Here is a 27016-nt window from a genome sequence, read left to right on the forward strand (position 1 = left end):
ACGAGGTTCATACAATAGAGGATACATAACATGACATGTTGTCAGTCTGACTGTCAAAGAATATGTTATCATGCAGAAATTATTATAAAAGAAATGTTATTTAAAAGTCAACTATTGTGTATTTAACCGAATACATCCCAACTTTGTAGAACAAGAGCTTCTATGGCCACTATGTATATGTCTTAATCAATCCTTTGTAGTCATTTGTCAAAAGCAGAGGCACACACAGTGGCACAGCACACAAGTCTAGTCACAAACCATTGGCCACAAATGTATCTAAGATTTCTCTTGGGTTAGAACCATCATTGCTCAGCAAGCCTGGAGCAACATTTGCAATTTAACAGCGTTGGCACGTTGGTCATTTTTTTCCCATCTGCTCTCTTTTCGTGTGGTGAAAACAAATGCACTAATGGAGGATAATTACCCTGTGTTGTTTTAGTGTTTGCCAGTCTCTCTGGAGAGGGCAATAGCAGCCTCTCAGGCATGGAGATGCTAATTGGTAATGCTAATTGCTTGTATTATGTAATCACACAAGGTCAACATGAAGTTATTTTCCCAAATGATTTCATATTTCATAAACCCAGAAAATAAGGAGTGCAAAGGATCGTCATTTATTATAACTAATTAAAAAGAAAATATGCTAATCCATTAATTGCAGAACCAAGTGCTTATAACAACCATAAAATATTAATGACATTTTCTTTTGTTTTTGTTTTAAATCTTATCATTAAAATCTGAGTCATTCTTTCTTTGGTTTCCATTGAAGTAAAAACAGTTATCCCTTTATTGACCCCTAAAGCCAATTAACAAGCTGGCAGGCACGTTAGAAAGCAGATAAATAAACAGAGCGTGGCTAGCCTCTGCTCAGCAGGGAGGACTGCTTGTTTTACCAACCCAGAGGGAATTACAAGCCGTATGATTGTTTAGGCATTTAGACTGGATGTGACGCCAGTTAGAAGTTGTTTTGGGGTCTGTCAGAGGCAATGCTTAGTTTTCCTCAACACTTCCATGAGGACTAACATACTGTAGGAGGAGGGAATATAAAGGAAGTAGCCCAAGTTGTCATGCCTTCACCTTCTATATGAGCCTTGTCAGCTGGAGGTGTTGGATGGATACAAAATATTTTTCTATCTTCACCTCCTAATTTATGTGAGATTATCTTGGAGCAGCAGCCTTTTGTATTAAATATAAAAGTATGTTTGTGCTTTGGTTTGCCACCTCTGCTCAAACATTGCACACGTAAATAACAAAAATGAAAAGGAGTGAGGGAATAAATGAGCAGTTTAAGTATTTTTCCACATGTACACACCTGGCAACCCTGTTAGTCATTTTAAAATGAGTGACAGCTTGACCGAGACTGGCCTGATTTACATTTTATTTGACACTTTGGTATATTGCCTTGAAGCATGGATTCTGTCACTTTGGTCCAAGAGTCTGTGCACTACATTTGTCAGTTTGAAGAACAAAATATGACTAGACAAAATAAAGACCTCATTTTTAATATCCTCTAACAGGAAGCGGGCGTACGGGTGTGAATGGAGTGGTGAGTTTGCTCCAAAAATCACACTTACATGGCTGGATAAAGCTCTTTTGCATCCGTTTAGTTTGTGTGTCAGTTTCCTTACTACAGTATGCACATCTGAATGCACAAATATGTATGTACTTATATGTTGTGTTTTGATAAGATTTAGGAAAAGAAGGGCAGCAGGTCAAACTTGAGGTAAGTGGAACAGGTTTGTCTGGAAAAGTAAATAGTACCATTCTCTCCTTGTGATTACGATTGTGAGCTTTCCCTAAATGATGATAGACAACGCCTGCATGTCCTAATATCCTAATTTGAAATAACTATTTATTATACTATTTATTTGATAACAGATAATTTTATGTTTACATTTCCTGCACACAACTTGCTGTGTAGTTTTTCCACACTTGACAATATTAAATGTTTCATTAAAGATAATGATGTGTGGTTTTCATGACTGCATCAGCACTAAAGATATGATTATTTTACACATTCAACGCGACATAATTCAGCACTATAGGAGTTTGATGAGATTTTTAAAAGAAAGTTGTGTGTATTATTCAAGCTTATCTGCACATGTACATTTGTATTAATGATATTAATGGCCCAATAAGTGTCTAATGGTGTCTTTATCCAATCAGCAAAGTATCACTCACTGTATGTTTGTATTGCCTGTATGTTTGAGTCTGTCTGTCAGAAGTCAGGTACAGCATGAGTTAGGCGTGCTGTGTCCATATTGTCCACACTGACCTGGAGGTTTCTTGGTTTTCTCACAGCAGGCAACCTTTCACTTTCCCTCTCCATCTTTTCTCTCTTACTCTTTATATCCATGTAAAGTTTATTAACTAGCGCTACTTATACCAAGTGGTCACCAGCCAAACCAAACTTTATTTGAATTCACTTAAACAGTTTGCTTTCACCCACTTCCTGGCCAGCATTGCTGTTAATTAGACAGAAACTGGGGGGAGGAGAGATTTCCTGAAGCTTCTTCTGTGTCCACACATACCTGTCTAATCCCTAACACCGCCCTGCAGTCTACAACTCCACCACTTTGCTGGCAAGTTCAATTAATGTGTGTGAGTGTTATAAGGTTACAGGGTTCTTTTCAGAAGCAGAGCGATTTTTTGTGAGAGACACACCAAGTTTGTTCAGCATTTATGATTTATGGTAGGGGGATAGAGAACACACAAACACAGAGGAAGACCTGTGTTCTTAAGAGTCCTAAAAGTACATTACATTTGTTCCCCTAGAAGGATTCAGTGTACCATGTATGCTGGCTAATCCTGAAAGATCCATCTCAATAACTGGAAGATTTGAGAGAACAGAGAAAGATCCTTCTCTCTGTTTTGCTCTCTTGGCTCCAGGGAGCTACAAGACGATGGTGTGCAATATCAAAGAGCAGCAAAAGTCCTTTTCCCATCAGCGCGTTCACATTCCCTGACAATACTGAGAATCAACTAGTATTTGAAATGTCACTGCAGAGATATATGTTGTGTGTGTGTGAAAAGAGAGAGAGCCAGCAGCCTTCAAACTCTGGCAGGGTCCAGTCTTGGCTAAATCCTGTCATATTTTAGCTCATATGTCTGTTCTATTCTGCATTTTAACCAAAAATGGAGACAGTTGCTTCTATAAAAAGCTTCCAAAACTGACTGCTAATCACTTAATACAGTCATTTAGCTCCACACTGGTGTTTCCTTGACCTGTGACAGTCGGGGTGGCCTACAGCGGAGAAACAAGCTAATATTTAATACAATAATTTAATCATGTTTCAGTCAGAGACCTTCCAGCCAAGTCAAATGTCTAGGGGAATCACTGCTACAGTCAGGTGTGATTGTGCATTCATACGTGGAGACACACACACACCTTTGCAAGACAGACCCATCAGGCTTTTTTTTAAGTAGCTGGATTGGTCGAGGTAATATCTCAGTATGTGTGTGTGTGTGTGTGTGTGTGTGTGTGTGTGTGTGTGTGTGTGTGTGTGTGTGTGTGTGTGTGTGTGTGAGTGAGTGAGTGAGTGAGAGAGAGAGAGAGAGAGAGAGAGAGAGAGAGAGAGAGAGAGAGAGAGAGAGATTAAGAAAGTGTGAGCGAGAGTCCATGTCAGGCTGTCGACCTACGTCTAAAGATCTGCACATTTTAGTTTCTGCAGCTATATGTTGAGTGACACCCTCAAACACCAACCTCACCGCTGGCCCAAACAAAACAGGGTCTGTTCCCTCTACAGTGCGTCTGACTGAGAGAAACCCACACACACTTGCACAAAATCAATCTACTACTCTCTTTCCCATACACACCCACATTCACTTACCCCACCAGGAATCCTCATCTTGGCACAGTGCAGCCAAAAGCATAACATTAGTCAGCTTAAGCTAAATAAATCAGCTAATCACTGGATGCTTATAAGAGGCTGCTAGCCTGCCCATCACACGCATACAGTATACATACATTGGAGGATTATTAATGCTGAATATCCTCTTTATTTTCTCATTCATTCCAGGTGGTGGGGTAAGGAGTTTCCCCTACACAGTTTGCTGGAGTTTGCCTTCAGTTCCTGCCTCACCTGGCAAGATGTTCCACTCATCGATCTATGACACCGAGACAGAAAAAGTAGATTGTAGACTGAGAGAGTGTGTATGTAATTGACAGGGGTGAGGGTGACAGAGAAAAACTGTGGAACATTAGGTTCTTTGCCAAAATAACTTTCCTCCATATGAAGCCATATAGCCACCAAATCATAAGAATATTCTGCACAGCAAGCTCTCCACCTTCCTGCCAGATTTCTTGATTCTCTCCTTTAAGCGCTCAAGACCACATCTGAAGCCCATCAATCTATGTTTTCCCCTCACCTACACCGCTCACCATTTTAGAATCCACCACAATAAATAGCCCAATAATCCAACTTTAAAACCTTGAAAAATGTATTACTTCATTACAGAAATCAGACTATTGAATTACTTCAATACAGTGTAAAATCTTTCAAATTGCAGCCATCCAATTCTGGAACAAAGCATTTTCTCCTTGCTCCAGCATCGTAATGAGCAGAGACGATTACTCATCCAAACCCCAGTAGAGGTACTACAGTGCGTTTGTGTCACTGTTACATAAGAAATCCTGCCTCCTGAGGTCGATAGAGTATAGAGGAGTCAGTGTGTTTGACAAGGCTCAGGCCCTCAGGGTCTCTGTGCAGAGCTGCAGTAAAGATCACATCATGCAGGTGGCCCAGACACTCATTCATCTTCTAATAGAGGGATTCATTGCCCTCATGATCCATGTGTGTTTGAGCACTGGCGGATTATGATGGTGCAAATAATATAGTTGGCTCTGTCTGTTTGCTGGTGCGTGTCTGTGCTAATAGTACACACATCTGCTTCATCCTGTGTGATAAGGTGTTTGAGATTCAGCTGATAACTTAAGCTGAAGCATAAGAGACATTACAGCTGTCAGACTGTGCACACATGCAGTGCACAGTGCAACTACTCTAAAATAAATATGTATTTGCATCGACTGCTGCAATTTCTAAATCACATTTAGGCTGCAAAGTTTCATCAGAGTGATAATGCTTCGGTGTGTGTAGTGTATGTAGAGGCTGCTCAGGCAATCAAGTTGCATTTTAGAGGAAAATATAACGCTCTCCAAGTAAAGCTTTTAAACTGGCTGTAAAAAAACTACATCTAGAAAATGTGTGTTAAAAAAAAGTGTTTATGTTGTGCAACACAAGACCAATCAAATTTATTTTTTGACAGGTGCAGTTTGCAAGCATGTGTGTGTGTGTGTCTGTGTGTGTGTGTCTACAGAAAACCAATCTGACCCACGGGATTAGTGGCAGACGTGATGAGTGGCTCTCATTCTGTTCCAGATGTTTATCAAGTCATAAAGGCCTCAAGCCCTCTGTGAGAAATAGGTAGGAACACAACCTCCTTTCACCACACAAACACATACTTCCCAGCTGTAGCCTGAGTTGTAGCAGTGACAGACATGTTGATAAGAAATCAGAGTACCAGATAGTCTTAAATCACTGGAGCGTATATAAACAAACAAGCACAAACTTCCTTTTTTTACACTTGACACATCTCATCCTGAAACAGACACATGCAGATGTAGCCATTTGTCATAGGTCTTATCCACTTTTTCCTAGTCATCACCCAGTACAGCATAAGAACAGTAACAGCAGTGCCAAGTCATATTTAAAGGAAAACTAATTTAAAAGTTTTCCCTTCAGAGCATTCTATCTAAAATTGGGAACCTTACTAGTTAATATGAAAACAGCTGGCAACCTCTATCTTAGAACAAACAACTCCACATGCCTTTCACTGTATCAATTGGAGAAACAACAAGCCTAAGACATAGCACGCATGGCTGTCTCTAAACACCAGCAGTCTTTAGAACACTATTGCGCTTGTTCCAGCGGTGCCAGTCGTGCGTAATGGGCGCGATGTGGCTGGAGCGCACCAGCTGGCTGTACAAGAAGAGATGTCAGCCATCATCTACACATACTGTATGAATCTTTACAGTTGCTGAGTTCTTGTTACCATAATAGATCCCAATCTCGCTCCGACAAGTCAGAACTGATGTTCGAATGGTGCGAAGGGGAGCGCATTCCTCAGGTTTTGGTCTGAATTAGTTGGATTTTAAAGTTGGGGGGGAAACCTTCTGAAACTGGAGGAATAAACTATTTTAAAATCAGAGATAGTGCACATTGAAATGTCAGTATCCACGCTTTTACTAAAATGTGTGTCAGTCTACAGTAACGTCACATAGTGCCACCTTGGTGGTTTCAAGACTGTGAATGATGAGAGGACATCAAGATAACTCCTCTGAGGTGAATGGGGTCGAGGAGACGCCGTGGCATCCGGTTGATTTTTATACAGGAGAGTTTTGCCCGCCGGTGAATGGGAGGTGAAAGCCTCAATAACTCTCTTTTCTTTTTGGATGAACTTTTCCTTACACGTCTAATCAAAGCAGGGCGTCTAGACGAGCAGCGCAACTTCTATTCATAAGAATCTCTTTGATGATGACGCGCTTCAGCCAGCAGAGGAAAATGAAAAGTTCTTACCGAGATACTGTCGAATGTCCAGCAGGATTTTAGGGGGTCCTCCGTTCAGCTGGTAAAAAAGGGAGCCGAAGCAGAAGAAGAACAGCGTAGCCATGCAGAAACCATAACCTCGCAAGGAAAACCGCAACGGTATAGCAGAGAGTAAGCTGTACTTTCTGTTGTTTCGCTCTCTAACGTGGTTGGGAGTCTGTTTGTTGCTGTGAAGGGGACTGCTGCTGAAATTCTTCATCATCTCCTCCTCACAAAGCGCCGTGGAAAGTCATCCATCCGCATGTGGAAAGTGAAACTTGTCGCTGTGACACCATTTGAGGCGGACGGCCAGTTATTATGGAGACGCGCAGGGACCCAGCTCTCCTCCGCTGCCGCAGCCACGGGGTTGTTTTTTGCGCTCAGCGTTTCGCTTCTGCTCGGTCCCTCTCGCTTGCGCTCGTTGGATGACTGTTCCTTCCTTCCGTCCTTCCAGCCGAGTTAAGGGTCCATCCTTCTGCTCTGGAGGCTTTTGGGTGTCAGATTACTTAACGTGGAATAGAGGAAAAACTTCCGCCTCTTACTGGATTGGGTTTGCATTGCGTAAAACAGCGTCACCCAGTGTTCGGGGAGAGAGGGGGGGCTTACAAGCAGTCCTTGGGCATTCAAAAAACGGGTTCGATTTGTAGCATCCAGCAGAAGAGTTTTAAGCCAGCTGTGAATTTACATTTTTCATTTCAGCAGGTATATGAGAGCGGTGGCTTTATACTTTACCAAAGCTTTGACAATATGATGACACTAAAAGTATATTGTAGTTAACAGACAAAACATTCATCCTAAATAGAAACATCACAGTGACCTATTATTAGTATTCATAAAATGGAACAAGCTGTGTTATCACCACTTTAGGACAAGGGGGTAGATGTTTGATGTGTGTTGAAAAGAAGCTGGGGAGATAAGTATCTGCTCACTTCCTATGTATGAGTGTGTGTGTGTTTTAAACTTTCTCTTTCCCCTTCGGCCAGCTGTAAGGACATAACACTGAGCCATATATCTTTCCACAACAGGGCTAGAACCCACCATTAGACTACACCTGCACTTAGGAGGCGACAACAGTCATTTAACACACTACTACACCAAGAGGCTGATACACTTTTCTGGTGACAGCTATAGTAGTCAAGGGAGCAACAACGGCTGTGAGAAACAATTGGGTTTGAAAGACAAAAGGTAATAAAGCAGAGCACAACAATTCTGTTGATGGCCAATTGGCTTGGCTTTTCCACAGGTAAATGAAATGTGAATAGTACAGTACTGTATTTTGCAAGCTAGGCACAAAACGTGTGACTGCATTATGGGTTTATAGCCTCATCTCCCCTGCAGCACAGCAGTTTATTACACAGAATAACAGTAAGGATGTCAGGAAGGTCACAGCTGTAAATCAGGTTTAGTCTAAATCAGAACTACTGGCGCCCATGGGATTTAAACCAAATCATTTCTGGTGGTGTGTGTCAGCTTTTCTTTGGACTGTAGAAAAAACATGTAGCACCTGGAGGAAGCACACACAAACTCCAATGTTTAAAAGGTTATAGGCCCAGATGTGTCATACAGGTTTTAGCTGTTCCTCAGAGTGTGTAAAATTTCACATTCTCAGTACAACAATATGTCTACCCACATGTGATTACTCAAGGTTGTTGTGTATACTAAAGTCACATTAGAGTAAATAATATTACTGGGAAAATAGGAGGAGACGGAGAGAAATTAACTTCATTTCTGCAAGACTATTGCACATTTGAACAAGGCCCGTACGCTTAGGACTAAGAGGCCACTTAATTAAGTTTACCCTACCAAAATAAGAATCAATAGGTTTCTGCGTGGGAGGGTGGAAATAACCTTGGGAGCTGCACATTCATATAGTTGGATTTGCAGCCAACACTAAAGTAAACTTTGCAGTCAGACTTCAAAAACACAACAAACTTTCAGAGGAACTACTTCTTTGACTGCCGACCTCCCTGGAGGGAAACAAAAGGCAAGATAATTTCCCTATAAGGACCGATGACACTCATTACAATTTATTGGTAAGGAATCTTTGGCATCATAATGGCTTTTCTCACTCTCCTGTGACTTTGTGTCTGTTCATTCATGCAGTCATGATGAAGTATGCAATCCAGTCATATAAAGGAAAGATTTATAATCATATTGTGACCCCACTGCAGATTCTCACCATAGATTGAATACAGACACAAATCCAGCCATGCATAAACGCTGCAGAGGAAAGTGGTTCAGAATAATAGGAAGAAAAGAGAGCCAGATATTCTTCATTGCAAATAAGATCTCCGCTTTTACTCCTGAGACATTTTAAATTGGATGAGCAATTGTATTTGTGGAAGACAGAGTCGTGAACTGGAAGCTAACTGCTCATTACAGCTGCATGAAGGACAATTATTGCACAGTGGCTACTTTCTTAAAAAGGTACGAGCAACTAGCCAAGGAAGACACGCTAAAAAGATTGTGTTCTTAATCTTCCTGAAGGAAATGCTTATTCAGTCGTGTCTGTTTCCACTCAGATGAATGCCAAACGTTATGCAAGTAAAAATCTATGGTGCAATCTTTTGGGACATTTTATGAATAAGGGGTCCATGGTCTGGTGTGCACGTATTTGGGGCTTCTTGACATGAATGAGATTAGAAAACGTCTGTGTGGCTTCACTGACAACAGCTGCACTGCAACAAGAGCCACACGACCAGTTGAACTCTTGGTCTTGAGCAGATGTGTGTAGTTTTTTTAAATTAGGCATTACAAGCCAGACACAGCAAGACAATGTTTTTAAGCTGATTGGTTTCAGAGCTCCAACTGAACCTTTGACAGTATAGTAAGTACAGGAGTCGTTATTCAGAGACACTGGACTGTACACATCCCAGTAAGGGCACAGTGTTGTCTGCTACTTTTCCTTTGGACCAAGCTGTAATTTAAAAATGTTAGGAAAGTTATCAACAGGCCAAAGTTCAGTGTCACAGTTAACCACGTTGATGAAAAGAGCCAGTAGGTCATGCCCACATCTTTCCATTACTGAGAGAGTGAGTGTGAAGTGTGAGTGTGAGTGTGTGTGTGTGTGTGTGTGTGTGTGTAGAGAGAATGAGAAGGCCAGTGTATGGCAAGAAACAGTTTTTATTATATTTCAGAATGACAAATAGTTATGGACATTACTTTTGTTGTTTCAATACACAGGCAAATCTGTATGGACAATCATTAGGTAGATGAAAACCAAATAAAATATTTTGTACAAATATTTTACATTACATACTGTAGTTCCTCACTGGCTAAAGCAATATGCATTATGCAGGAAGGTATTGCTATTCATATAGTACAGCTAATTACAGTTGATATGAAAAAAGCAAAAAATAAGTTATTTAAATATCAATTACATATACAGAATGTGCAACTTCTGCTAAGCATTTCATATATGTAATTAAGAATTTATTTTTATAAGACTGCAAAAACAAACTGGAAGTGAGTAACTGGAACAGGTTAACCTGTGAATGGTTATCAAACTTGGCATTGGGAACTCAATACTAAAATAAAATACCAGCATAACCCACTGAAACCCTTTACAAAACCTGACAACAAATGTCCATTAATGGACCTGTGAACAAAATGTAGCCAATTCCGCCAATAAAACAGCTAGATTTACCCTCTAAAGTGCATTTACAGTGTCAGTATTTTCATTCTTTACAAAACACTTCTTGGGTCTTTTACTTTTTTAATAATGACCCCCACCCTCGCTTTCTCAGAGCACCACTTTGATTGAAGAGAAAAAAGGCATCAAACATCTACCTATCAAGTGCCCACTGCAAAAGAAAAAAAATACATCCTCTAATTTTAACAAAAACACTTGTTCAATTTTTTTAAAATATGAACTCCATGGAATAAGTCTTCAGTTCAGATGATGAAAGATAGGACTTTACTATTAGAAAAACAACACAAATGTTAGCTCAATTTCATGCAGTGAGTGCGCAAATGAAAGAGCAATGACTTTCTAGTTGTTTTTAAGTTAGGTTTTTGTAACAGGCTGACCCGACACAGTGTTTCCCTGATTTACTATTTAGTGGGATAGTGTATGCTGACCTTGGAGGTCAGCTTTTCACCTGATACAGTATATCTGTTCTTACCATCTATCCTCTGGGTGTTTGAGAAAAGTAAAATTAAGAATTTCAGACATGCATTGATTATAGCTACAGTATAATGTGTTAAAAGTCCCCAAACAGCCCATTATCCAGCTATAAATCAAATTCCTCAACATTGTAACCAAAGTGTAGACAGCCCAGATGTCAGCTGTGTCTTTGAAACATTTCTATTTTCCCCTCCCTCCCTCATCCCACAACCCTCTGCATGGAACACGTACAGTGAATGTGTTAAACAGGAATGTTAAACATGGGACAACGTCTGTGTTGTGCCTGTGGTTTTATCATCTGAGCTTCAAAAGTAAAGAAACCACAATCAGACATGTTTTGTGGTTCACGTCCATGTGTAGGGCTGAAATGATCTTGTTGAGTATGTGTGTTCATAAAATCTCAATTATTTCTCAGAAAAATTAAGAACAAAGATGCTTGCACCTGTAGCACAGGTTAGCTTGGTGCTATAGTCAATACTATACATAGGTTCTATTTGATGAAGAAGCTATTTTTTCATAATGGTAAGGCAAATTAAAATGTACTTGATACACTGGGAATGCTTTGTTGCTGTGAAAGCTGATTGTGATTACTGGAGTAAACGAGCTTTCTGTAAGACTTATATTCATATCGGTGCAGGGTGTGCATCCAAGATATGCAGTGAAATAGGACATACAGTATAATATGAAATATAAATGTGTGATGTCAGCTGTTTAAGCTTAGAAATGACTGAGAGCTGGCCTCAAAATAAGGCTGCAACATTCAAAAGGCAAACAAAAAATGTAACATAAATCATTTTACAATGAAGATGTGTTATGCTATAATACAGAAACATGATACAAAATAAGTCATCTCAATACCACCAGTTATTCATCGTTTGGTGTATTTAGTTCAGATGTTAAGTGAATCTTATAATGATCATTATGAACCTATTAGTGGGAATGAAACGCTAAATGAGGAGTAACTTCCTTAACAGACCCTCAGATAATGTTGCCTTGACACAAAGGATGAAAATGAAGCACTTATGAAATATGCAGGAAGTAAACCATCCTTTCTGTATTTAAAAAAACATCCATCCTACAAAAGAGTGTGCTATCATCCTTCAAGGCAGATCCAAGTCTTTATTTTAAGACTTTGGGGGTGTCTTCAGAATGGACGCCATCCCACAGAGTGAGTCTGCAGTCTTTTAAAAAGGCATCTGATATCTTGTCTTGGCTGTTAGGAGAAACTCCTTAATACCGTAAACATTTGAGAAAAGAGTAATAAAGAGAGAAAATCAGAGAGCAGGGTGGCTCAATTTAAGTCTTTTGACACATGCGAGAAAGGAAGCACCTGTAGTGCTGTGGTCATTCGTGTGATCGTCAAGTCCTGTGGCCAATTTGTCTTTGACCTCCTACTAACCATGTTTAAATGAGATGGTGCTGACCAGTGAGTTGATACCTGTTACTTTATATGACTCCACCTTCATGGTTAGGACTGCACCTCTCTGTGCGAGCCGACCAATCGTGCCTCACTGACCAGCCGGCGGGCGTGTCTTTCATCCCGCACCCCTGCTTCCCACGCGCTGCTCTCTGTTAACAAGGCCACACGACTCAGCGTGTCGACTCCCGCTGCCACCAGAGATGTGGCGTACATGGGCAGGCCGATGGAGGTGAGCCAATCAGAGACTGTGCTGATGTTCCCTGAGGGCAGAGGCTTCCGGCACATCTCTGTCAAACCTCCAGAAGGAATCTGAGTGAGACAATGGGGAAACAAGGCATTGTTGTTTGATAACTCTGATGATGTCACATTAGGGAATATAAAGAGGGATTAGTGAAAAAAAAAAAAAACTGAAAAAGAATCGGGCAACTTTGGCTTTCTTTTGCCAAATCACGTAAAGCTATGGGGTAAAATAGACTTAATTATGTCAAGCAAGTTTTAGCCTACTAAGAATAATAATACATTGACAAGTCCCTTTATATAAGTATATCTACACATTCACCAACTGTTTAATTCAATATTTAAGCAAGCATAGTCATCACAGCTCCTCAATCATGGCGCCAGCCTTGCAGGGAAATTACTTGCATTTTTTCCAGCCTGCATTGTTACTTTCTAGGAAAGCCCAACTAAACGTTTATCTAGCTCTATAACTCCAAAACATTGTCTCCATTGTTTTGAAGTTCTCAGGAAAATTTGTGTTGTTGCCTTACAGCCATGCGGTGTTGTTTACGCAGCTCTTTGACTCGAAGCTGGTCCATGGTGGAGGCCACATCCTTGACGGGCTGCGCCAAGTCCTCGGAGTAACGCTGCACCAGCGGCTGGGGGATGCCACAGCGGCCATGCTGGAGGAGAGAAGGGAGGAGAACAAGAAATTAGACGGGACTACATTTAAAGATGAATACAATTAAACCACAAACATAAATCTGTGTTTTCAAAGAAGAGGACAACATGTCAGACATGTTGATGTGTCAGAAAGCAGTGGATAGACAACCAGTGAGAAGCTGACAGGCAACATGAAGAAGGCTGACATAAAGGAGCATTTTGACTTATTATGGTCATTATGAAGACAGAGACCTTGTTGTTCATACATTTATGTCAAATTACTTCTCTAAGAGCATCTTCTGGCGAGGCAATGAGCACAATTCTTAAGGGAGTCAGAGAAATATGAAGACAAACACACTAGAATAGACACTATAATTAAACTGAGGTCTGTTTTTGTTCTGGCTCCTATACAGTACATCACAGATAATTCTTATTTTCAAAGACACTGAAAGTACAGCTGGATCATGTTTTGCTATTAACAGGGAGTTGTATCTTGTTTTGTTTGCACTAATGAAAGTATACAGATTAGGATGAGAGAAGAGAAAAACAACAATTTTATGAGCAGTGACTATGTGAGTGATGGAAACAGGCAGAAAGCTCTGCTGAACTTTTAGAACATGTTTTTTTGTTCTCTTTCTTTGTATAGACACCTGGAGCAATGGCAGGTTTCCAGCAAGGAACTGGTTTTGGTTGGCCAAACTGGACCGGAGGTCTTTTGAGGATCAAAGGGTGGGTGGATGGAGGAATTAATGTCTCCGGAAAAAGGGATGGAGAGCAGGTCATACAAGCCTACCCTTTGCATTGCCAGGATTAGACGGGTCCAGATGCCTTTAGGCAGCCAACAATTAACTTTGTTCAAGGCTGCAGTAATTTGATTTTATTCTCTTTTATCATGCCTAGGGCTGGATATCGTTTGAAATCCCCTAACATCTGTGCCAATAGGATATCCGAGATTCTATATCTTTATCCCAATGGTACTTTTTTAATAGCTTAGTTTTAGAAATATAAAAAAAAAATTCTAACCCCTAAGTCTGATGATTTCCTGATTTACATCAGCAAAAATCTTATAAAAAGGAGGAGTTTTAGATGCTCAATGCTACGGACACATTTAAGTTGGTGCTCAAAATGTAGTGATGTTTGATACCAAGTAGCCAAACTATAATTTGTTTTTAACTATTTAAAAAACAAAAACAATGACTGCAGTTATGTGCAGGCTCACACACTCTCCATGTTGCTACTACAGCAGCGCGCGCCTCTCATGTCCCTGCCAACCCACTTGTGACTAATAGAAAACTAGCAGAGCTGTGCTGTGGTCTAACACACTATTTCTCACCTCATCTCTTGATGCCTCTGTGTGTTTGTTGTTTTCATGCCAGCGTCGGGGGCTCCACCATGTTAAAAGGGGCCCAGCCTGGGGTCTGGCGAGTGGCAGAGGGTTTTATAACCCTGTCTGCCTTCAGTAAGATTCAGCCCATAAACTTAACAGTCTGAACCGCATCATAGGGAGGCTCAGTCCACAGTCTTTCCCTCAGCTCCAGGCAGCTTATTTATTATTGTGAATACACACACACACACACACACACACACACACACAACACACACACAACACACACACACACACACACACACACACACACACACACACACACACACACACACACACACACACACACACACACACACACACACACACACACACACACACACACACACACACACACACACACACACAATTGTGCTTGCACACAAAAAGGCATCTTCACACAAAAAGAAACACACAAACTTAAGACTCTATTGGTCTTTAATTTTAAACTAAATGAGTTCCAACGCAAGCCACTGGTGTTGTTGGACTGAGTTATTTGGATCCAAGCTAAGTAAGGCATGTTACGATGCTAAGCTAAAAGAGCCTGACGCCAGACAAGTATAGCCCAGAGGTGTCTTGAAGCCCCACGTTCACATTAACCATGGAAATATGACTTCATATGATGTAATTTTTAATAGAATTCCTCACCTCATCTCAATACTTCTTTTAATTAAAACGCACAAAAACTCATATGAACGTGTATAAAAAGTTCAGAATGATGAATTACTAAAGGAAGTTTTTGGAATATTGCCAGCATCTGTTATAAATGTACAAGGTTGTATCAACTGAATACAAATGGTGCATCTGTGTTTTTAGCGATCTGCAACACAACCAAAAGTCATGCCAAATGCCATCTGTAATCTAAATGTGAGGTGATTTTTCTTGTCTCATGTCTAGATTAATGATACTCTGCTTACCTTGTCAGAGTAGGGCTCCTCTGTAAGATCGATGCCCTCAGCCTCCAGCCGTTGCTCCAGGAGAGTGAACAGGTCAGGACTCATCTTGGCATGTGAAGCCTTCCTTGCAACAGCCACCTTTCCCCCCAGATCTGAGAACCACGGAGGCTGCACTGCTGGTGGGGTGCCTGACTCCTCGCCCATGGATGAGGCGGATGAGGTGGCACAGGGGCTTGCGGGGGTGCTTGGGGTCTTGGCAGGCAGAGCTGGGGCACCGTAGCTGGGGCTGCGGATTATAGGGCTGCTGGGGTGAGAACGGGTGAGGGAGTGGGTAGGGGAGGGAGTGGGTGATGGCGAGGAAGGCAGGGAGAGAGGCGGGTGACGCAGCCCGTTGGCTAGTCTTTCCTTAGACTTCTTGGCAGGAACAGGAGGAGGGACTGGAGGCTTTTTGGGGTGAGTCCGCATAACCCTCTCCCCACTTGCATTAGAATCGGTGGGACTTGGACTAGGACTGGAGAGGAGCTCTGGAGGGTTGGGGGACTGGGTTGTGGGACAAGGGGGGCGAAGAGGCAGTTGGGAGGGCACAGGTGGTCTGTTGGACCTTCTTTTTGGGCTTACTGTTGGAGTCCCATTGTGAGCTGGGGAACCCTCTCTACAGACCTTGGCGGGGCTACTGCCTGATTTGGGTGCTTCCTTAGTGAGTTTAAGCTCCACACCCAGATCCTTCTGATCAAAGTTGTGCTCCCAGTGCAGATCCCCCAGAGAGTGGGAGCGTTTCCAGGGTCCATTGGGCTGCGGGCACCCATCCAGGTCCTCACAGCTGCGGCTGGACGGGATGGGAGACCGTCTTTGGGCTTTGCGCAGCCCTAACAGGTTGAAGCCCTTCAGGGAGGGTTTGATGAAGAAACTTTTTGGGAACTTTGTGCGCTGGTTCTTGCTGTTCTGCTGCAGAGCCTCTGTTGAAAGGGTCATGGGCAGCGTGGGGTAGTCTGGAGACTGGAGGCCTGCTGAGGAACGAGTGGAACGGGAAGACTTTCTGCTCTTACCTGCAAAAAGAAAAGATTCATCCTCTCTGAAACACTTTTAAGTGCAACAAAATCCCATCCTCTTTTGTGAAACTGCTAACAGGGAGTAGGTCCTCAGCTAAAAATCAGATCCATGTTAATAATAAATACGACTCAGCATTACTGTATTTTGCTGCCTTTTGTCCAGACTATTTATTTGTAACTACTTTAAATCTACTAATATAAGCATTACATCCTTCTTGTTTAAGGCTTATCTATAAACCAGTCAAAAGCAGAGAAGTGTTTATAAAGCCGGAGCGGAGTGCCACTGGGATAAGATAAGCTTTTTGACTCATGACCAAACTGGCTGATTTGTTGTCATAGCAGCAGTCCCAAAATAAAATATCTGAATGAGATAGTTCAGAAACTTTGGAACAAAAGGCTGAAGCAACTTACCATCTATCCTCTGGCTTACAGAGCAAACTGGATGGATGAAATGGATGGGTGCCACGTAGTGTGGCTTGCCAAAGAGTTAAAATGGTGGGATGACAAAAAGAAGTTCAATTGATGGAATGACGTAATATCTCAACTGTTCCCAGAAATGTCAAAAAAAGTTAAACCAATTGGCCAATTAGGCAAAATTGGTTATGATAAATTTAATTTCTTAACTGTTCCAATACAGACTAGCTTTACTTAAATTACCTTTTTAAGTTTGAGACGTCAAATCAGGAGCATTTGGTAGATTCATGGATTGTATAGCAACATCATTTGGCAAGTTATGTTAAAATTCTATCCACTATTAAATTAAATTGTTTATATTAAAATATGGAAAATAATATACTTGTTTAAGACACATGAAATATCGTGTTCCTAAATAAAACCTAAAGCTTTAAGTCACTCATTCATTTTTGCATTATGGCAATCACTGACTAAATGTCATCATTACCCACCTTTTACTAAACTGAGCACCACGTTATGTATGCATATGAAAATAATGAGTGAAAGTTGATAGATTACAGAAGTAATTTGATGACATGTGGAAGAATTACTACATCTAGTTACAGAAAACCTTATCAGACACATGTATGTTAAAGGAAGATCATTTGATTTAAAGAGCATACATTCAGAGCTCTACAGTGACTTTTTCCCCCAAAAGGAGAAAGTTTGAACGACATAGTCTGCGTTATGATTTTTAAATTACCTTCTATTATTTAAATCAATTCCTTTGCCAATTCTCTAGACTTATAAATATTATATACAGTAATACATTAATGATTTTATGAGGTTGTACAGGTAGGAGAACTGTGGAGCTCTGAAACTGCAAGAAGAAATGCAGAATGTTTACTAAATGTTATGCAGCTGGTTTGTGAACAGCATTTAGAGGCATGGAAGAAAAAAACAGACCAGAAAAATAAAATAAAAATAAAAATCAAGCAAGCAGCACCAGTCTCTTTTTTTTTTTTTTTTTTTTTAAAGAAGTGGCTTTTATTCCACAACTTAAATCTCTACTATGGCAGATTGCACACTTTACTGTTAAAACCTGAATGACACATACACACATAAAAAGGTAGCCCAGCAGTTACACTGGATCCAAACAGATACAGAAAGAAGACAAGGTTTGACAGAGCAGTGATTTATGAGTTATGGAGCTGTTAAAAAGCATGTTCTGTGTGAAAGAAAGAAAGCATACACTCTTATGCAGGAGGATAGAGCGGTTTCAAAAATAAAGAAAAAGAAATTTCACAAATAAGACCTCAATAAACTTTTATAACCAGAACTATCTTACAATCTATATTATGTATACTAAATATTTTCAGCCATTGTTTTAGGCACATACTGTACGATTGTTTGTGCAACATGGTCACTGTAAACACAAGGAAAGTGACAAATTGAAATGGCATGAAGACATTATTTAAATGGCCGCTGTGATCGGTTACCTGACTAAAAAAAAAAAATAATATATATATATATTATTTTTAACTTTTCAGCCTATAAAATCACCACTGCAAAAGAAACTTATCGACATGCTACTCTGCAGGCTCTTTTACTGTATTAAAAACACTTAACAGAAATACTCTCTGAGCCCATAATCATCCTCACGGTATCCTCCTTTTACCAGCCTCGCATCCACAGGCGGAAGAGGTGAAAATCTGAGTCCATGACTGGGCAGAGAGTTTGTTCTCATCAGAAAAGTTCTGTGCATTGGGGAGGATCTCTCCCTCTGAGCTCCCAGCATTGTGGGGTGGACTAGGCTTAGTGGTCTTGGACCTGACTCCCTCTCAGTTACAATGGGACTTTGGCACTGATGATACAGAATGCCTATAGGATGGAAAGAGTGGTGAAGAAAGGGGAGTAAAAGAATAGTTACATTTTATGGAGTATGAGGTGATAAGGGGTTCTTTCTTTAGGGGTTCTTTCTCTAGAGCACCCATACTAGAGAGGAAAGGTGAGGTTTGGGTGAAGATATGGTAGCAAAAGGAGCAGTTTGATTGGCAGGCGCTGGTCCAGGGAGTGAGACGGGCGAGGTGTTGCAGAAGCATGGCGAGAGATGGAGCAGAGGCGGAAACCCACAGAGGAAAAAGGCGAAGGAGTGGCTGTGGCACTACAGTGGAGCTAGACTAGACCAAGACTAGGTCTTAGCCTTGGATCTCAGTGGTCTAGACTACGCAAAGCTATCATTACCATTCTCCAGGTTCTCATTGCTCTCGTAGCACCCAGAGTCTCGCGGGGAGTCTCCCACCAGGCCCTGACCCTCGTTCAGCAGCTTCTCCTGGGAGCCTGACAGGCCGCTGCGCTCTGGATCACTGCTGCCTGAAAACACAAGGACACACAGAAAATAGCAGCATCATCAAAATAAGAGATGAATGTTATTCCATGATTGTAAAATGATTTCTTTTTTTAGATTTTTCTTTTTTTGGTGGGAAGACAGTGGAGAGCAGCAGCTCATGGTTGACGATGTCTCGACCTCAAAGCCATAGAGGTACCCCATTTAAAAAGGATTACTTCTTAAAAATATATCCCTAGTTTCTCTGATATTTGTCACCATAAATTAATTTTTATTTGATTTTGAAGTTTAGTTGATTTTTGTTTGCACCTACTTTAAAGGTTTTGCCACACAGCTGAACTGTATGCTGAAGAGAGATTATTGGGGAAAATAAACTGTACTTTAGTACTTAGGAATGACAACTCCAAGCATGTGCATGCTGCAAGCTTGAAGTTGGCAACTTGTTTAAGTAAATATGACAGTCTTCAGTATGCAAATATGCAGCCACATAGGAACGCATTCATGGGTTCCTGCAAATAATCTTTCAAGGAAAGGGAGTAGATTTAGGTTAGACTTTCCAGTAAACACCAGGATCTTAATTCCAGGTCTTCAACCCTCATCAAAATACAGATATGATACTTCTTCTATACAGCCAGGTGTGACTGTTTTTTCTGAGTCTACTTACTGTCGTACTCCTGTAACAGCTCTACAGCGGTGAGCAGCACGGCTCTGTGCTGAGGATCTCTAATGTTCAGCTCATCTAGGTCATCCTCTTCTAATAACTTGAACGTGTCCAGGTCCTCGTAGCCATTGAACAGAAAAGTGGGCATGTGCTCCTGCATGACAGAAATGTTACATCTGAGTTTAGGTTTCTTTTGAGGTGTCAATGATGGTGTCTAAAAAAAATACACTAGACTAAAGAAAAACACACTTTGGATCAAAGTCATGGGACTAGTGACAAAAACTTTGGGGTTGAAGCATAGAATACAAACAGAGGTGGACTAAGGAGAGTAGGGAACACAATTGTCATCTGCTCATAATTTCCCATGCATGCATATGTATATATATATATATATATATATATATATGCGTGTATTTTTAAATGACTGGTGATCCAAATCTATCCAAATCTTTTTTTAGATGGCATGTAATCACTTTAAGTCATGACTAAGCTAAGTGTGGCCAGCTAGCTGTTCTAGTTGTGACCAAAATGGCAAACAGGACTTGGAAGGGAAACCCGCCAGCGTAATGTGGTAACAAGAAGAACCGAAGGTGGAGACTATTACATCTAAGTATTCCTCAACCACAGAAGATGGTTTTACACACTTGCACAAACAAGCACAAAAGCTAGTCACCCAATACACCGTGTTGTCTGAGCGGGTGCAGGAAAAGAAAATACTTTAAAATCTAGCTGACACCATCATTCAACACACTTGTAACAGCTTCCACTTTGAATATTGCCTGGCTCCATGTTTGTGTGACCCACACACTTTGTTGGATACATAGACTGGGTGTCACCAGCAAGACCATCAATTACAATGGGGGAGTCCACACAGAGAGAACTGCATGTCCCTGGTGTATTCCTGCTGGATGATCCAGAACTAAACAAAGGACCACCAACTAATACAAACACAGGCAGCAGTGTCCTCTCACTTACGGTATCTTTTGGCCTGCCGAAAACCTAAAACATGTTCCAGAGATTATTTGGCAGAGGACCCATGTGGCCCAAACATTACAGGGGTGTAGAGATTTAGTTATGGTTACAAACAGGCACTGTTGATGTGTAGTTCAAATGCTGGCTTGCCAGTTTAACCAAATGCTACTTAGCATTTCCAAAAGTACACAAAAACAATATTCTCACTCCTTTGATGTATGACCGCTCAATAACAGTATAACTCATTTAGTATTTATATCGCCGATATAGGCGATTCCAGGATTTTTTAAGAGGGATGGTACCATTTGCCAAATGGAAAGGCATTGATTGGCAGAACAGGCAGTAAAGTGACAGTAGTCTGATCTAATTTAAAAAAAAAAAAAAAAAAAAAAAAAAAAAACCTGACAAAAGAAAATATCTACAGTGCAAAAAACAAGCAGTGAAAACTTTTCTTAACATGTACCTACAAAAAAGTCCCCCTCTACAAACAACTATGGCCCATTAATCAGTGGGCCATAGGCTTAGTCACCATGTTACCTCATGCAGCCATAGATAGTGACTTAACAGACATTTATTTGAATGAAAGTCTTCGAGATTATTACTTTAAACGACTTTTTAAAAAATGTAGATGAATGTTCTTACTGTAATACTAGATAGCTTATGCTTTAATTAAGCTTCATTGTATTTGCTGTAATGTTTATGATTTGTCTTGTTCATGAAATGGGCAAAAGCATTTTGTTTTATCTTGAAAGATGTCTAGACCAGTGTGTCAACCATGGAAAAGATCACTTCATCAGCACAAATCAAGGACAAGAGTAGTTAAAATACCCGGTACTGTACTTTGGCTGCAAACTGGAAACTCTAAATGTGTTCAAAAAGTGTTTAGTGTAACTCTCCCACTCCAGGAATCTGGTGGTGACTAAAGGGACACGAGTGCTCTGATGCACTTGTAACACCCAGGCTCCCAGCTTCGGAAGCCTGTGCTGTAACATCAATAACGCACTCTGGATCTTTAATCGGTGACTTGGCAATAAGGCTGGCCAGAGATAAAACACACAACCCACAACAAAAAAAACAAAAAACTTTTTTCTCTATTTGGGGAAGTGATGCTTCCTGGCTGCCTCAGTGGGAGGACAAGATACCAAGCTCACAGCTATGATAAAAGATGAGTTGGTTGTTGGGGCGTGGTCGTGAGAATGTGGGTGTTAATGTTTATGCATCAGTGTCAGATCAAACATCCTAAGCTGTGCAGCCTGTAATTGCCTACACTATATTTATATGTGCTTGTCTGCAAACGGCTAAAACTATATTTTCATTTACGTACTTCTTAATTTTAGTTTTCTCCTATTTTAGGTTCCAGATTGGTGGGATTTCCCAGTTTGGACAATTCATTGATGTCTGCAAAGTTGCAATGAACAAAATCAGTGGAGGTTATTAAACTTTACTGCCACTGAAAACGTAATTCATATTCATATTTACGTGTGACGCTTAACCAAAAAATCCAACACATTTCATATTCAATGCATGGCAATATACTGTACCTTAAGGTTGATGCGCTCCAGCAGCTCCTCCACTGATGTGGGTTTGGGTGGTCGGCCCTTCCTCCTTCTCCTCACAGGCCTCTTGGGCTTCTCCTCTTCTTCACTCAGCACGTCCACGTAGATGAACTTGAAGGTGCCCACTTTGTTGTTCAACAGGCCCATCCACGTACCCATGGGTGGCTTACTGATAATGTCAATCACATCACCACGCTGAAAAATCACAATGAGAAGAATTCATAAAGAATCACCCAACATTTCCGTTCACATTTTGACCAGGCGGGTTGTTCAAAAACATTGGGACTAGCTTGGAAAAACTGAACTGTTAAAGTAAAAGAGTGTTAAAGAGTGACATGCTCAGCTCCCCAACATCAGCATTCAGGTCTGTACAAAGTCAATTCCATGTACCAATGTTTGGTTTACCTTCAGTTTGAGGGAGTCAGAGTCGTAGGGGCTGGGGGTGAAGTCTGTATGGACTCTGGCACGACCACAGAACGGCCCTCTATAAGGCGGCTCTTCGTCATCACCATCCTCTGACTTCACACTTTCTCTGTTGCTGGCTGACGAGTCAGTGGTGCTCACTGTCTGACCACCTGGACACAAACACACACACATGGAGATTTATATAAGCTATAACATGAGTGATCACTGAATAAGATGCATGCATCAATTAGCTTTTCAAGACTATTTTGATCTTATTTTTTCTACATTTTTGTGCCTGCAGTGAGCGGGAAACTTATATTACAGATCCTGGGAGACGCTGCGCATTTTCCACACATTTCTTCCTGTATCTGAGGGAAGGAAATCGTGTTGACGTGTGGGAATCAGAGAGGAAAGACTTCCTACCTAATCATTACTGTATGTTTGCCTGCGTGTTTGTGTGCATGTCCTATGGCTTTGAATTAAGTCGGCTAAGTCTTCAATTCACCCTGAGCTTGGAAAATTGAGAGTACTTATTCACAAAGAATAACGGAAAAAAACAGGTTGAAGTAATCAGAAGTTGTAATTAGATAAGAGGGTCACTTGAAAACTCTATGAGATCACAACACATGAGGCAGCTGGTGGGACTGGGTGTGAGAGAATTACTCTTCATGGCCGTCACTCCTCAAAAATCATAATTGGTATACATGTAATGTGAGAAGGTTATCTGTAAGGCATTTGAAATAAACACCAGCAAGCTGAAATTGTTACAAACACCACCTAGTGTTAAACATTGTTCAAAACAGGCTGTCAATTTAAGCTCTACACTAAATTACAACTTTACTTGCATACAATTTTTACATGAGAAATATGATATACTGACACTATAAAACTACATGACTGTACCAGTCTTAACAAGCTAAAATAAAATAATGGTACTTTTCTTACTCATTGAACTCTGTCCGCTGAGTGAACTACGCAGACTTTCCACCGAGCCTCCGGCCTTCAGCTTTGGCTTCTCCAGAGAGTCGGTGTCAGGCTGAGGGGACTGAGGGGAGCCAGGGGCTCCATCCGGACTGGACTAAAAGACAGAAAGAGAGGGGGAGATGCAGATGGGTAAAGAAAGTATACGGGGGAGGGGGGGGTACAAAGGAAATATTGTGCAGTTACGAGATGAACGAATGTGAGAGATGGGAAAGTGTGGTTAAGAGTTGGGGGGGAAATGATGGAAACAAAGGAAAGATGAAGATCAAAAAAATAATTTCTTTGCATCATCTTGCATGTTTGTCTAGTAATGAAGCAACAACATTCAGCAACATCCTACATCAGCATGTATTGTAATGTGTTTTGTTTATTTCAGTTATCCACTAGGTGGCATTGTGGTCTATAAAATGGCCATGGTTGAGACATTGTCATATGGTAATTATTTTTTTTCCACAACCAATGGCTCCATTACTCATGCCAGGACATATGGGTCACAGTGTTGAGACCACCATGATGGACAGTGATGAACTGTGCATTAATAACACATTCTACAAGTTAACATCAAACTCTAGGGCTCGAAAGGCCACTTGTAAAGCCACTGGATGCCCAGAAAAATTAGGCCAGTGCAGATGAGACAGCCATTATGCTCTCTCACACTTCAAGTCTCCATTTCCTGAAAGCTCGCCTCTGGGAGACTTGCATCACTCCATGAGCTCAGCATGAAGCATACACTCCACCCTACACATTGGGCCCAGGGAGAGCAGAGAGAAGTCCAAATGTGTGTGTGTTTTAGTGCTCTGTGTTTATTCTGTAACTAACACAAATACTCCCACCCACTCACAGCCTGTGGACAGAATATGTGGCTTACACTGCAAAACATCCTCTAAATGTTTGCAGAACACCGGGAGCTTTTATTTCTTTACAGCTGCGCTTGGCTTACTGTTTTAAGGATTAAAGGCATAATGTGTGGATTTGTGGGTCTGTTTGTTTTAGCTGTTCCATAAAAAAAAAAAGTAAGGTTTGACTAGGTTTACATACCTCATTTGCCATAAAATCAAGGCAAACCTACAACATTTTCAACCTGATCTAAACTTTCTACAAATAAAGCATTCAGAAATTGCATCTGTGTGTATTTGTGTGTCCAAGTGTGTTTATGTCTTACCTGCTCAGACAAAGAACTGCTGTACTTCTTCGACATGCGTTTCCTCATTGTTTCCTTGACCGACTTGACCTTCTTGCCCAGTGAGATCCGAGACGTGGTGGGGGATTTGACCACTTCTCTGTATATGGCCTCCTGTTCTTTATTCTGTGATTATTAGAAGGACAGGGAGGAAGGAGATGACAGAAAGAAAGAGAGAGAGAGAGAGAGAGAGAGATGGAGGATGAATCAGGGGAGATGCAACAGAAAGAAGAAAAAAGGGCAGGGAGATCATAAAAACAAAAAGAAAACGGGAGAGAAAAGGCGATTTAGTGTGACAGGAGAGTTCAGGTAGTCCTCCTTACAGCCTCTTCTAATTTTACAAGCTGCCAGTACTTACATTGGCCTCGCAGCCCGCGTTGACCACATGGAGTGAACGGTTAGTCAGGTCAAAGCCTCCAAAGCTGCATGTTCTCTGTGGGGGAGCCAAAACACAATCAAATGAGTCACATTCAGAAGGCCACGTTACAGGAACTCCCCATCCACACCCACTGAGGGGTCAACTCACAATGATTCATGCTTAACACAACATAGGCACCACTTTGATTAATGTACATGGGTATATGGTTTGTATATATGCAGGGGCATGATGTCATATGGGACCTGTGGACAGCCAACAGACATGATGTAACACAAACTGTTATATGAGCTCCTCTTTAAAATTGTGAGTTAATGCACGGTCCAAGGCAAATGAGCTGTTATATTGACTGTGGAGAGCTCCAACAAGTTGCTCATATGCTTTAACGCTTAAATCCCTTGAGAAAATATTGGATACAATTAAACCTTTCTTGATGTGGCCAAGCTAAAATATATAGTTGTACTTTTACAAGTAAACGTATATTCCTTGCATTTCCGCCTGATGCAAAACGACTTGTGGTTAATTATGAGAAATGCAAAACGGGGCTTAGTATGCAAACATGCACAACATATAGGTTGCTTAGAGCCGACAATATGTTATTCTCATCAGAAACATTTTTAGGGAGAGTAAATTGTTTCTGCTGAGAGGACAGGGTGATATGGAGATTACCGTATTTTCTTGACTTTATAGGTCAACAGCAAGATAAGGGATAGACACAAAAGGGGAACTGTGACATGAAAGGAAAGAAAGAGATCCAGGATCTTATCACTGCGCTGGCTTTGAGTTTTTGAATCCTCCCTAAGCTCTGCAGTAGGTCACACACAAACATGTAGACACAGACATTCACATACACATTTGCCAAAAAACACTCTTGGTTCAAGTGGGGCACTCGATAGCATTTCTCCTTTGCTTCAAAAGCCATTACTTCTAAACTACTCGGCTAAACTCCCACAAACCCTGGACGAGGATCCTTCATGTGAGGAAATTGTTTTTTATTAGATGTCCACAGCTGTAGTCCACATCACAACTTCCCAGGAAAAGCACAGTTTGAAGAACAAACATGATTGAAGCGACGTCCAAAACAAAGAACTCTGAATGTGATGGTGATGTTCGATGAAATGGACATGCACCCAGAAAAAAGAATGTCTCTCAAAGATAATTATAGGAAAGAAAAAAGAAAAAAACAAATCACATCTGCAACCATAGAGGCACGGGCCAAAAAAGAACACGAAAAGCAACAGAAAAAAGTGGATCTTTTTGGAGCGTTTTAAGATGAGAACGACCTCCGGTGATTTCACTTGAACACGATAGGATTCAGGTACCCTCAAAGCTGCAGGATAGCTCCACTATATCACCACCTCGAGTATGTGTCACTACTTCTTTTGATACACATAGGCTATTTCACACATGTGGGGAACAAGTGAGTTACTAACAATGCAACCAGACTTTTTTTTCATGCTATAACATGACATGTTTTCAAGTTGTAAACTTGCATTTTAAATTCACTGTAGTATGAATCAGTATTAGCATATGTAGTTTAGCTGTGTTTCTATTGTTTTCACTTTGTTTTGGTATACTCAGCCTTACAAAAATTCATTTTTAAAGTTGATAATCATAAAGACCATTCAGTCACTTAAGTGCACTTAACAAGGCTATTCATTGAAAACGTCTCTGAGGCTACGTGCTGTGCAGTTCTAAGGACGAGCAGCTTCAAGCTTGTCAACATCGCTTTTGCCCACAGGGATCAGAGTGACTGTTTACCTGTTCTTCAGGGATCTGACAATTATAAAAAGGCACATAAAACCTCTGCTGTAACTCGAGCATGAGCACA

The 27016-nt window shown here is 40.9% G+C and overlaps 2 protein-coding genes across 10 annotated transcripts in view; both read right to left on the bottom strand.

Moving 5' to 3' along the window:
• usta (uronyl 2-sulfotransferase a) overlaps positions 1 to 7097 on the bottom strand; it is a 52361-nt gene extending 45264 nt beyond the window's left edge. The window contains exons 1-2 of one of the 2 annotated variants that reach the window (XM_039782571.1): positions 6573 to 6693; positions 4043 to 4104 (exon numbers count right to left, since the gene is read on the bottom strand). In XM_039782571.1, coding sequence (XP_039638505.1) covers positions 4043 to 4100 — 58 coding nt within the window. In that variant the 5' untranslated portion in view covers positions 4101 to 4104; positions 6573 to 6693. Of the gene's footprint in view, positions 1 to 4042; positions 4105 to 6572 lie in introns of both variants that reach the window. The other variant, XM_039782568.1, reaches the window with a different exon arrangement.
• A 2589-nt stretch (positions 7098 to 9686) lies between these two features.
• sash1a (SAM and SH3 domain containing 1a) overlaps positions 9687 to 27016 on the bottom strand; it is a 172489-nt gene continuing 155159 nt past the window's right edge. For all 8 annotated transcript variants that reach the window (XM_039781036.1, XM_039781037.1, XM_039781038.1 and 5 more), the window contains 10 exons: positions 25168 to 25242; positions 24792 to 24935; positions 23594 to 23726; positions 22649 to 22818; positions 22229 to 22438; positions 19719 to 19869; positions 18952 to 19080; positions 15287 to 16311; positions 12895 to 13026; positions 9687 to 12436 (listed from right to left, as the gene is read on the bottom strand). In XM_039781036.1, coding sequence (XP_039636970.1) covers positions 12176 to 12436; positions 12895 to 13026; positions 15287 to 16311; positions 18952 to 19080; positions 19719 to 19869; positions 22229 to 22438; positions 22649 to 22818; positions 23594 to 23726; positions 24792 to 24935; positions 25168 to 25242 — 2430 coding nt within the window. In that variant the 3' untranslated portion in view covers positions 9687 to 12175. The remainder of the gene's footprint in view (positions 12437 to 12894; positions 13027 to 15286; positions 16312 to 18951; positions 19081 to 19718; positions 19870 to 22228; positions 22439 to 22648; positions 22819 to 23593; positions 23727 to 24791; positions 24936 to 25167; positions 25243 to 27016) is intronic.

Source organism: Perca fluviatilis, chromosome 18 (assembly GCF_010015445.1).
Source record: "Perca fluviatilis chromosome 18, GENO_Pfluv_1.0, whole genome shotgun sequence".
In the NCBI taxonomy this organism is placed as follows: Eukaryota; Metazoa; Chordata; class Actinopteri; order Perciformes; family Percidae; genus Perca; species Perca fluviatilis.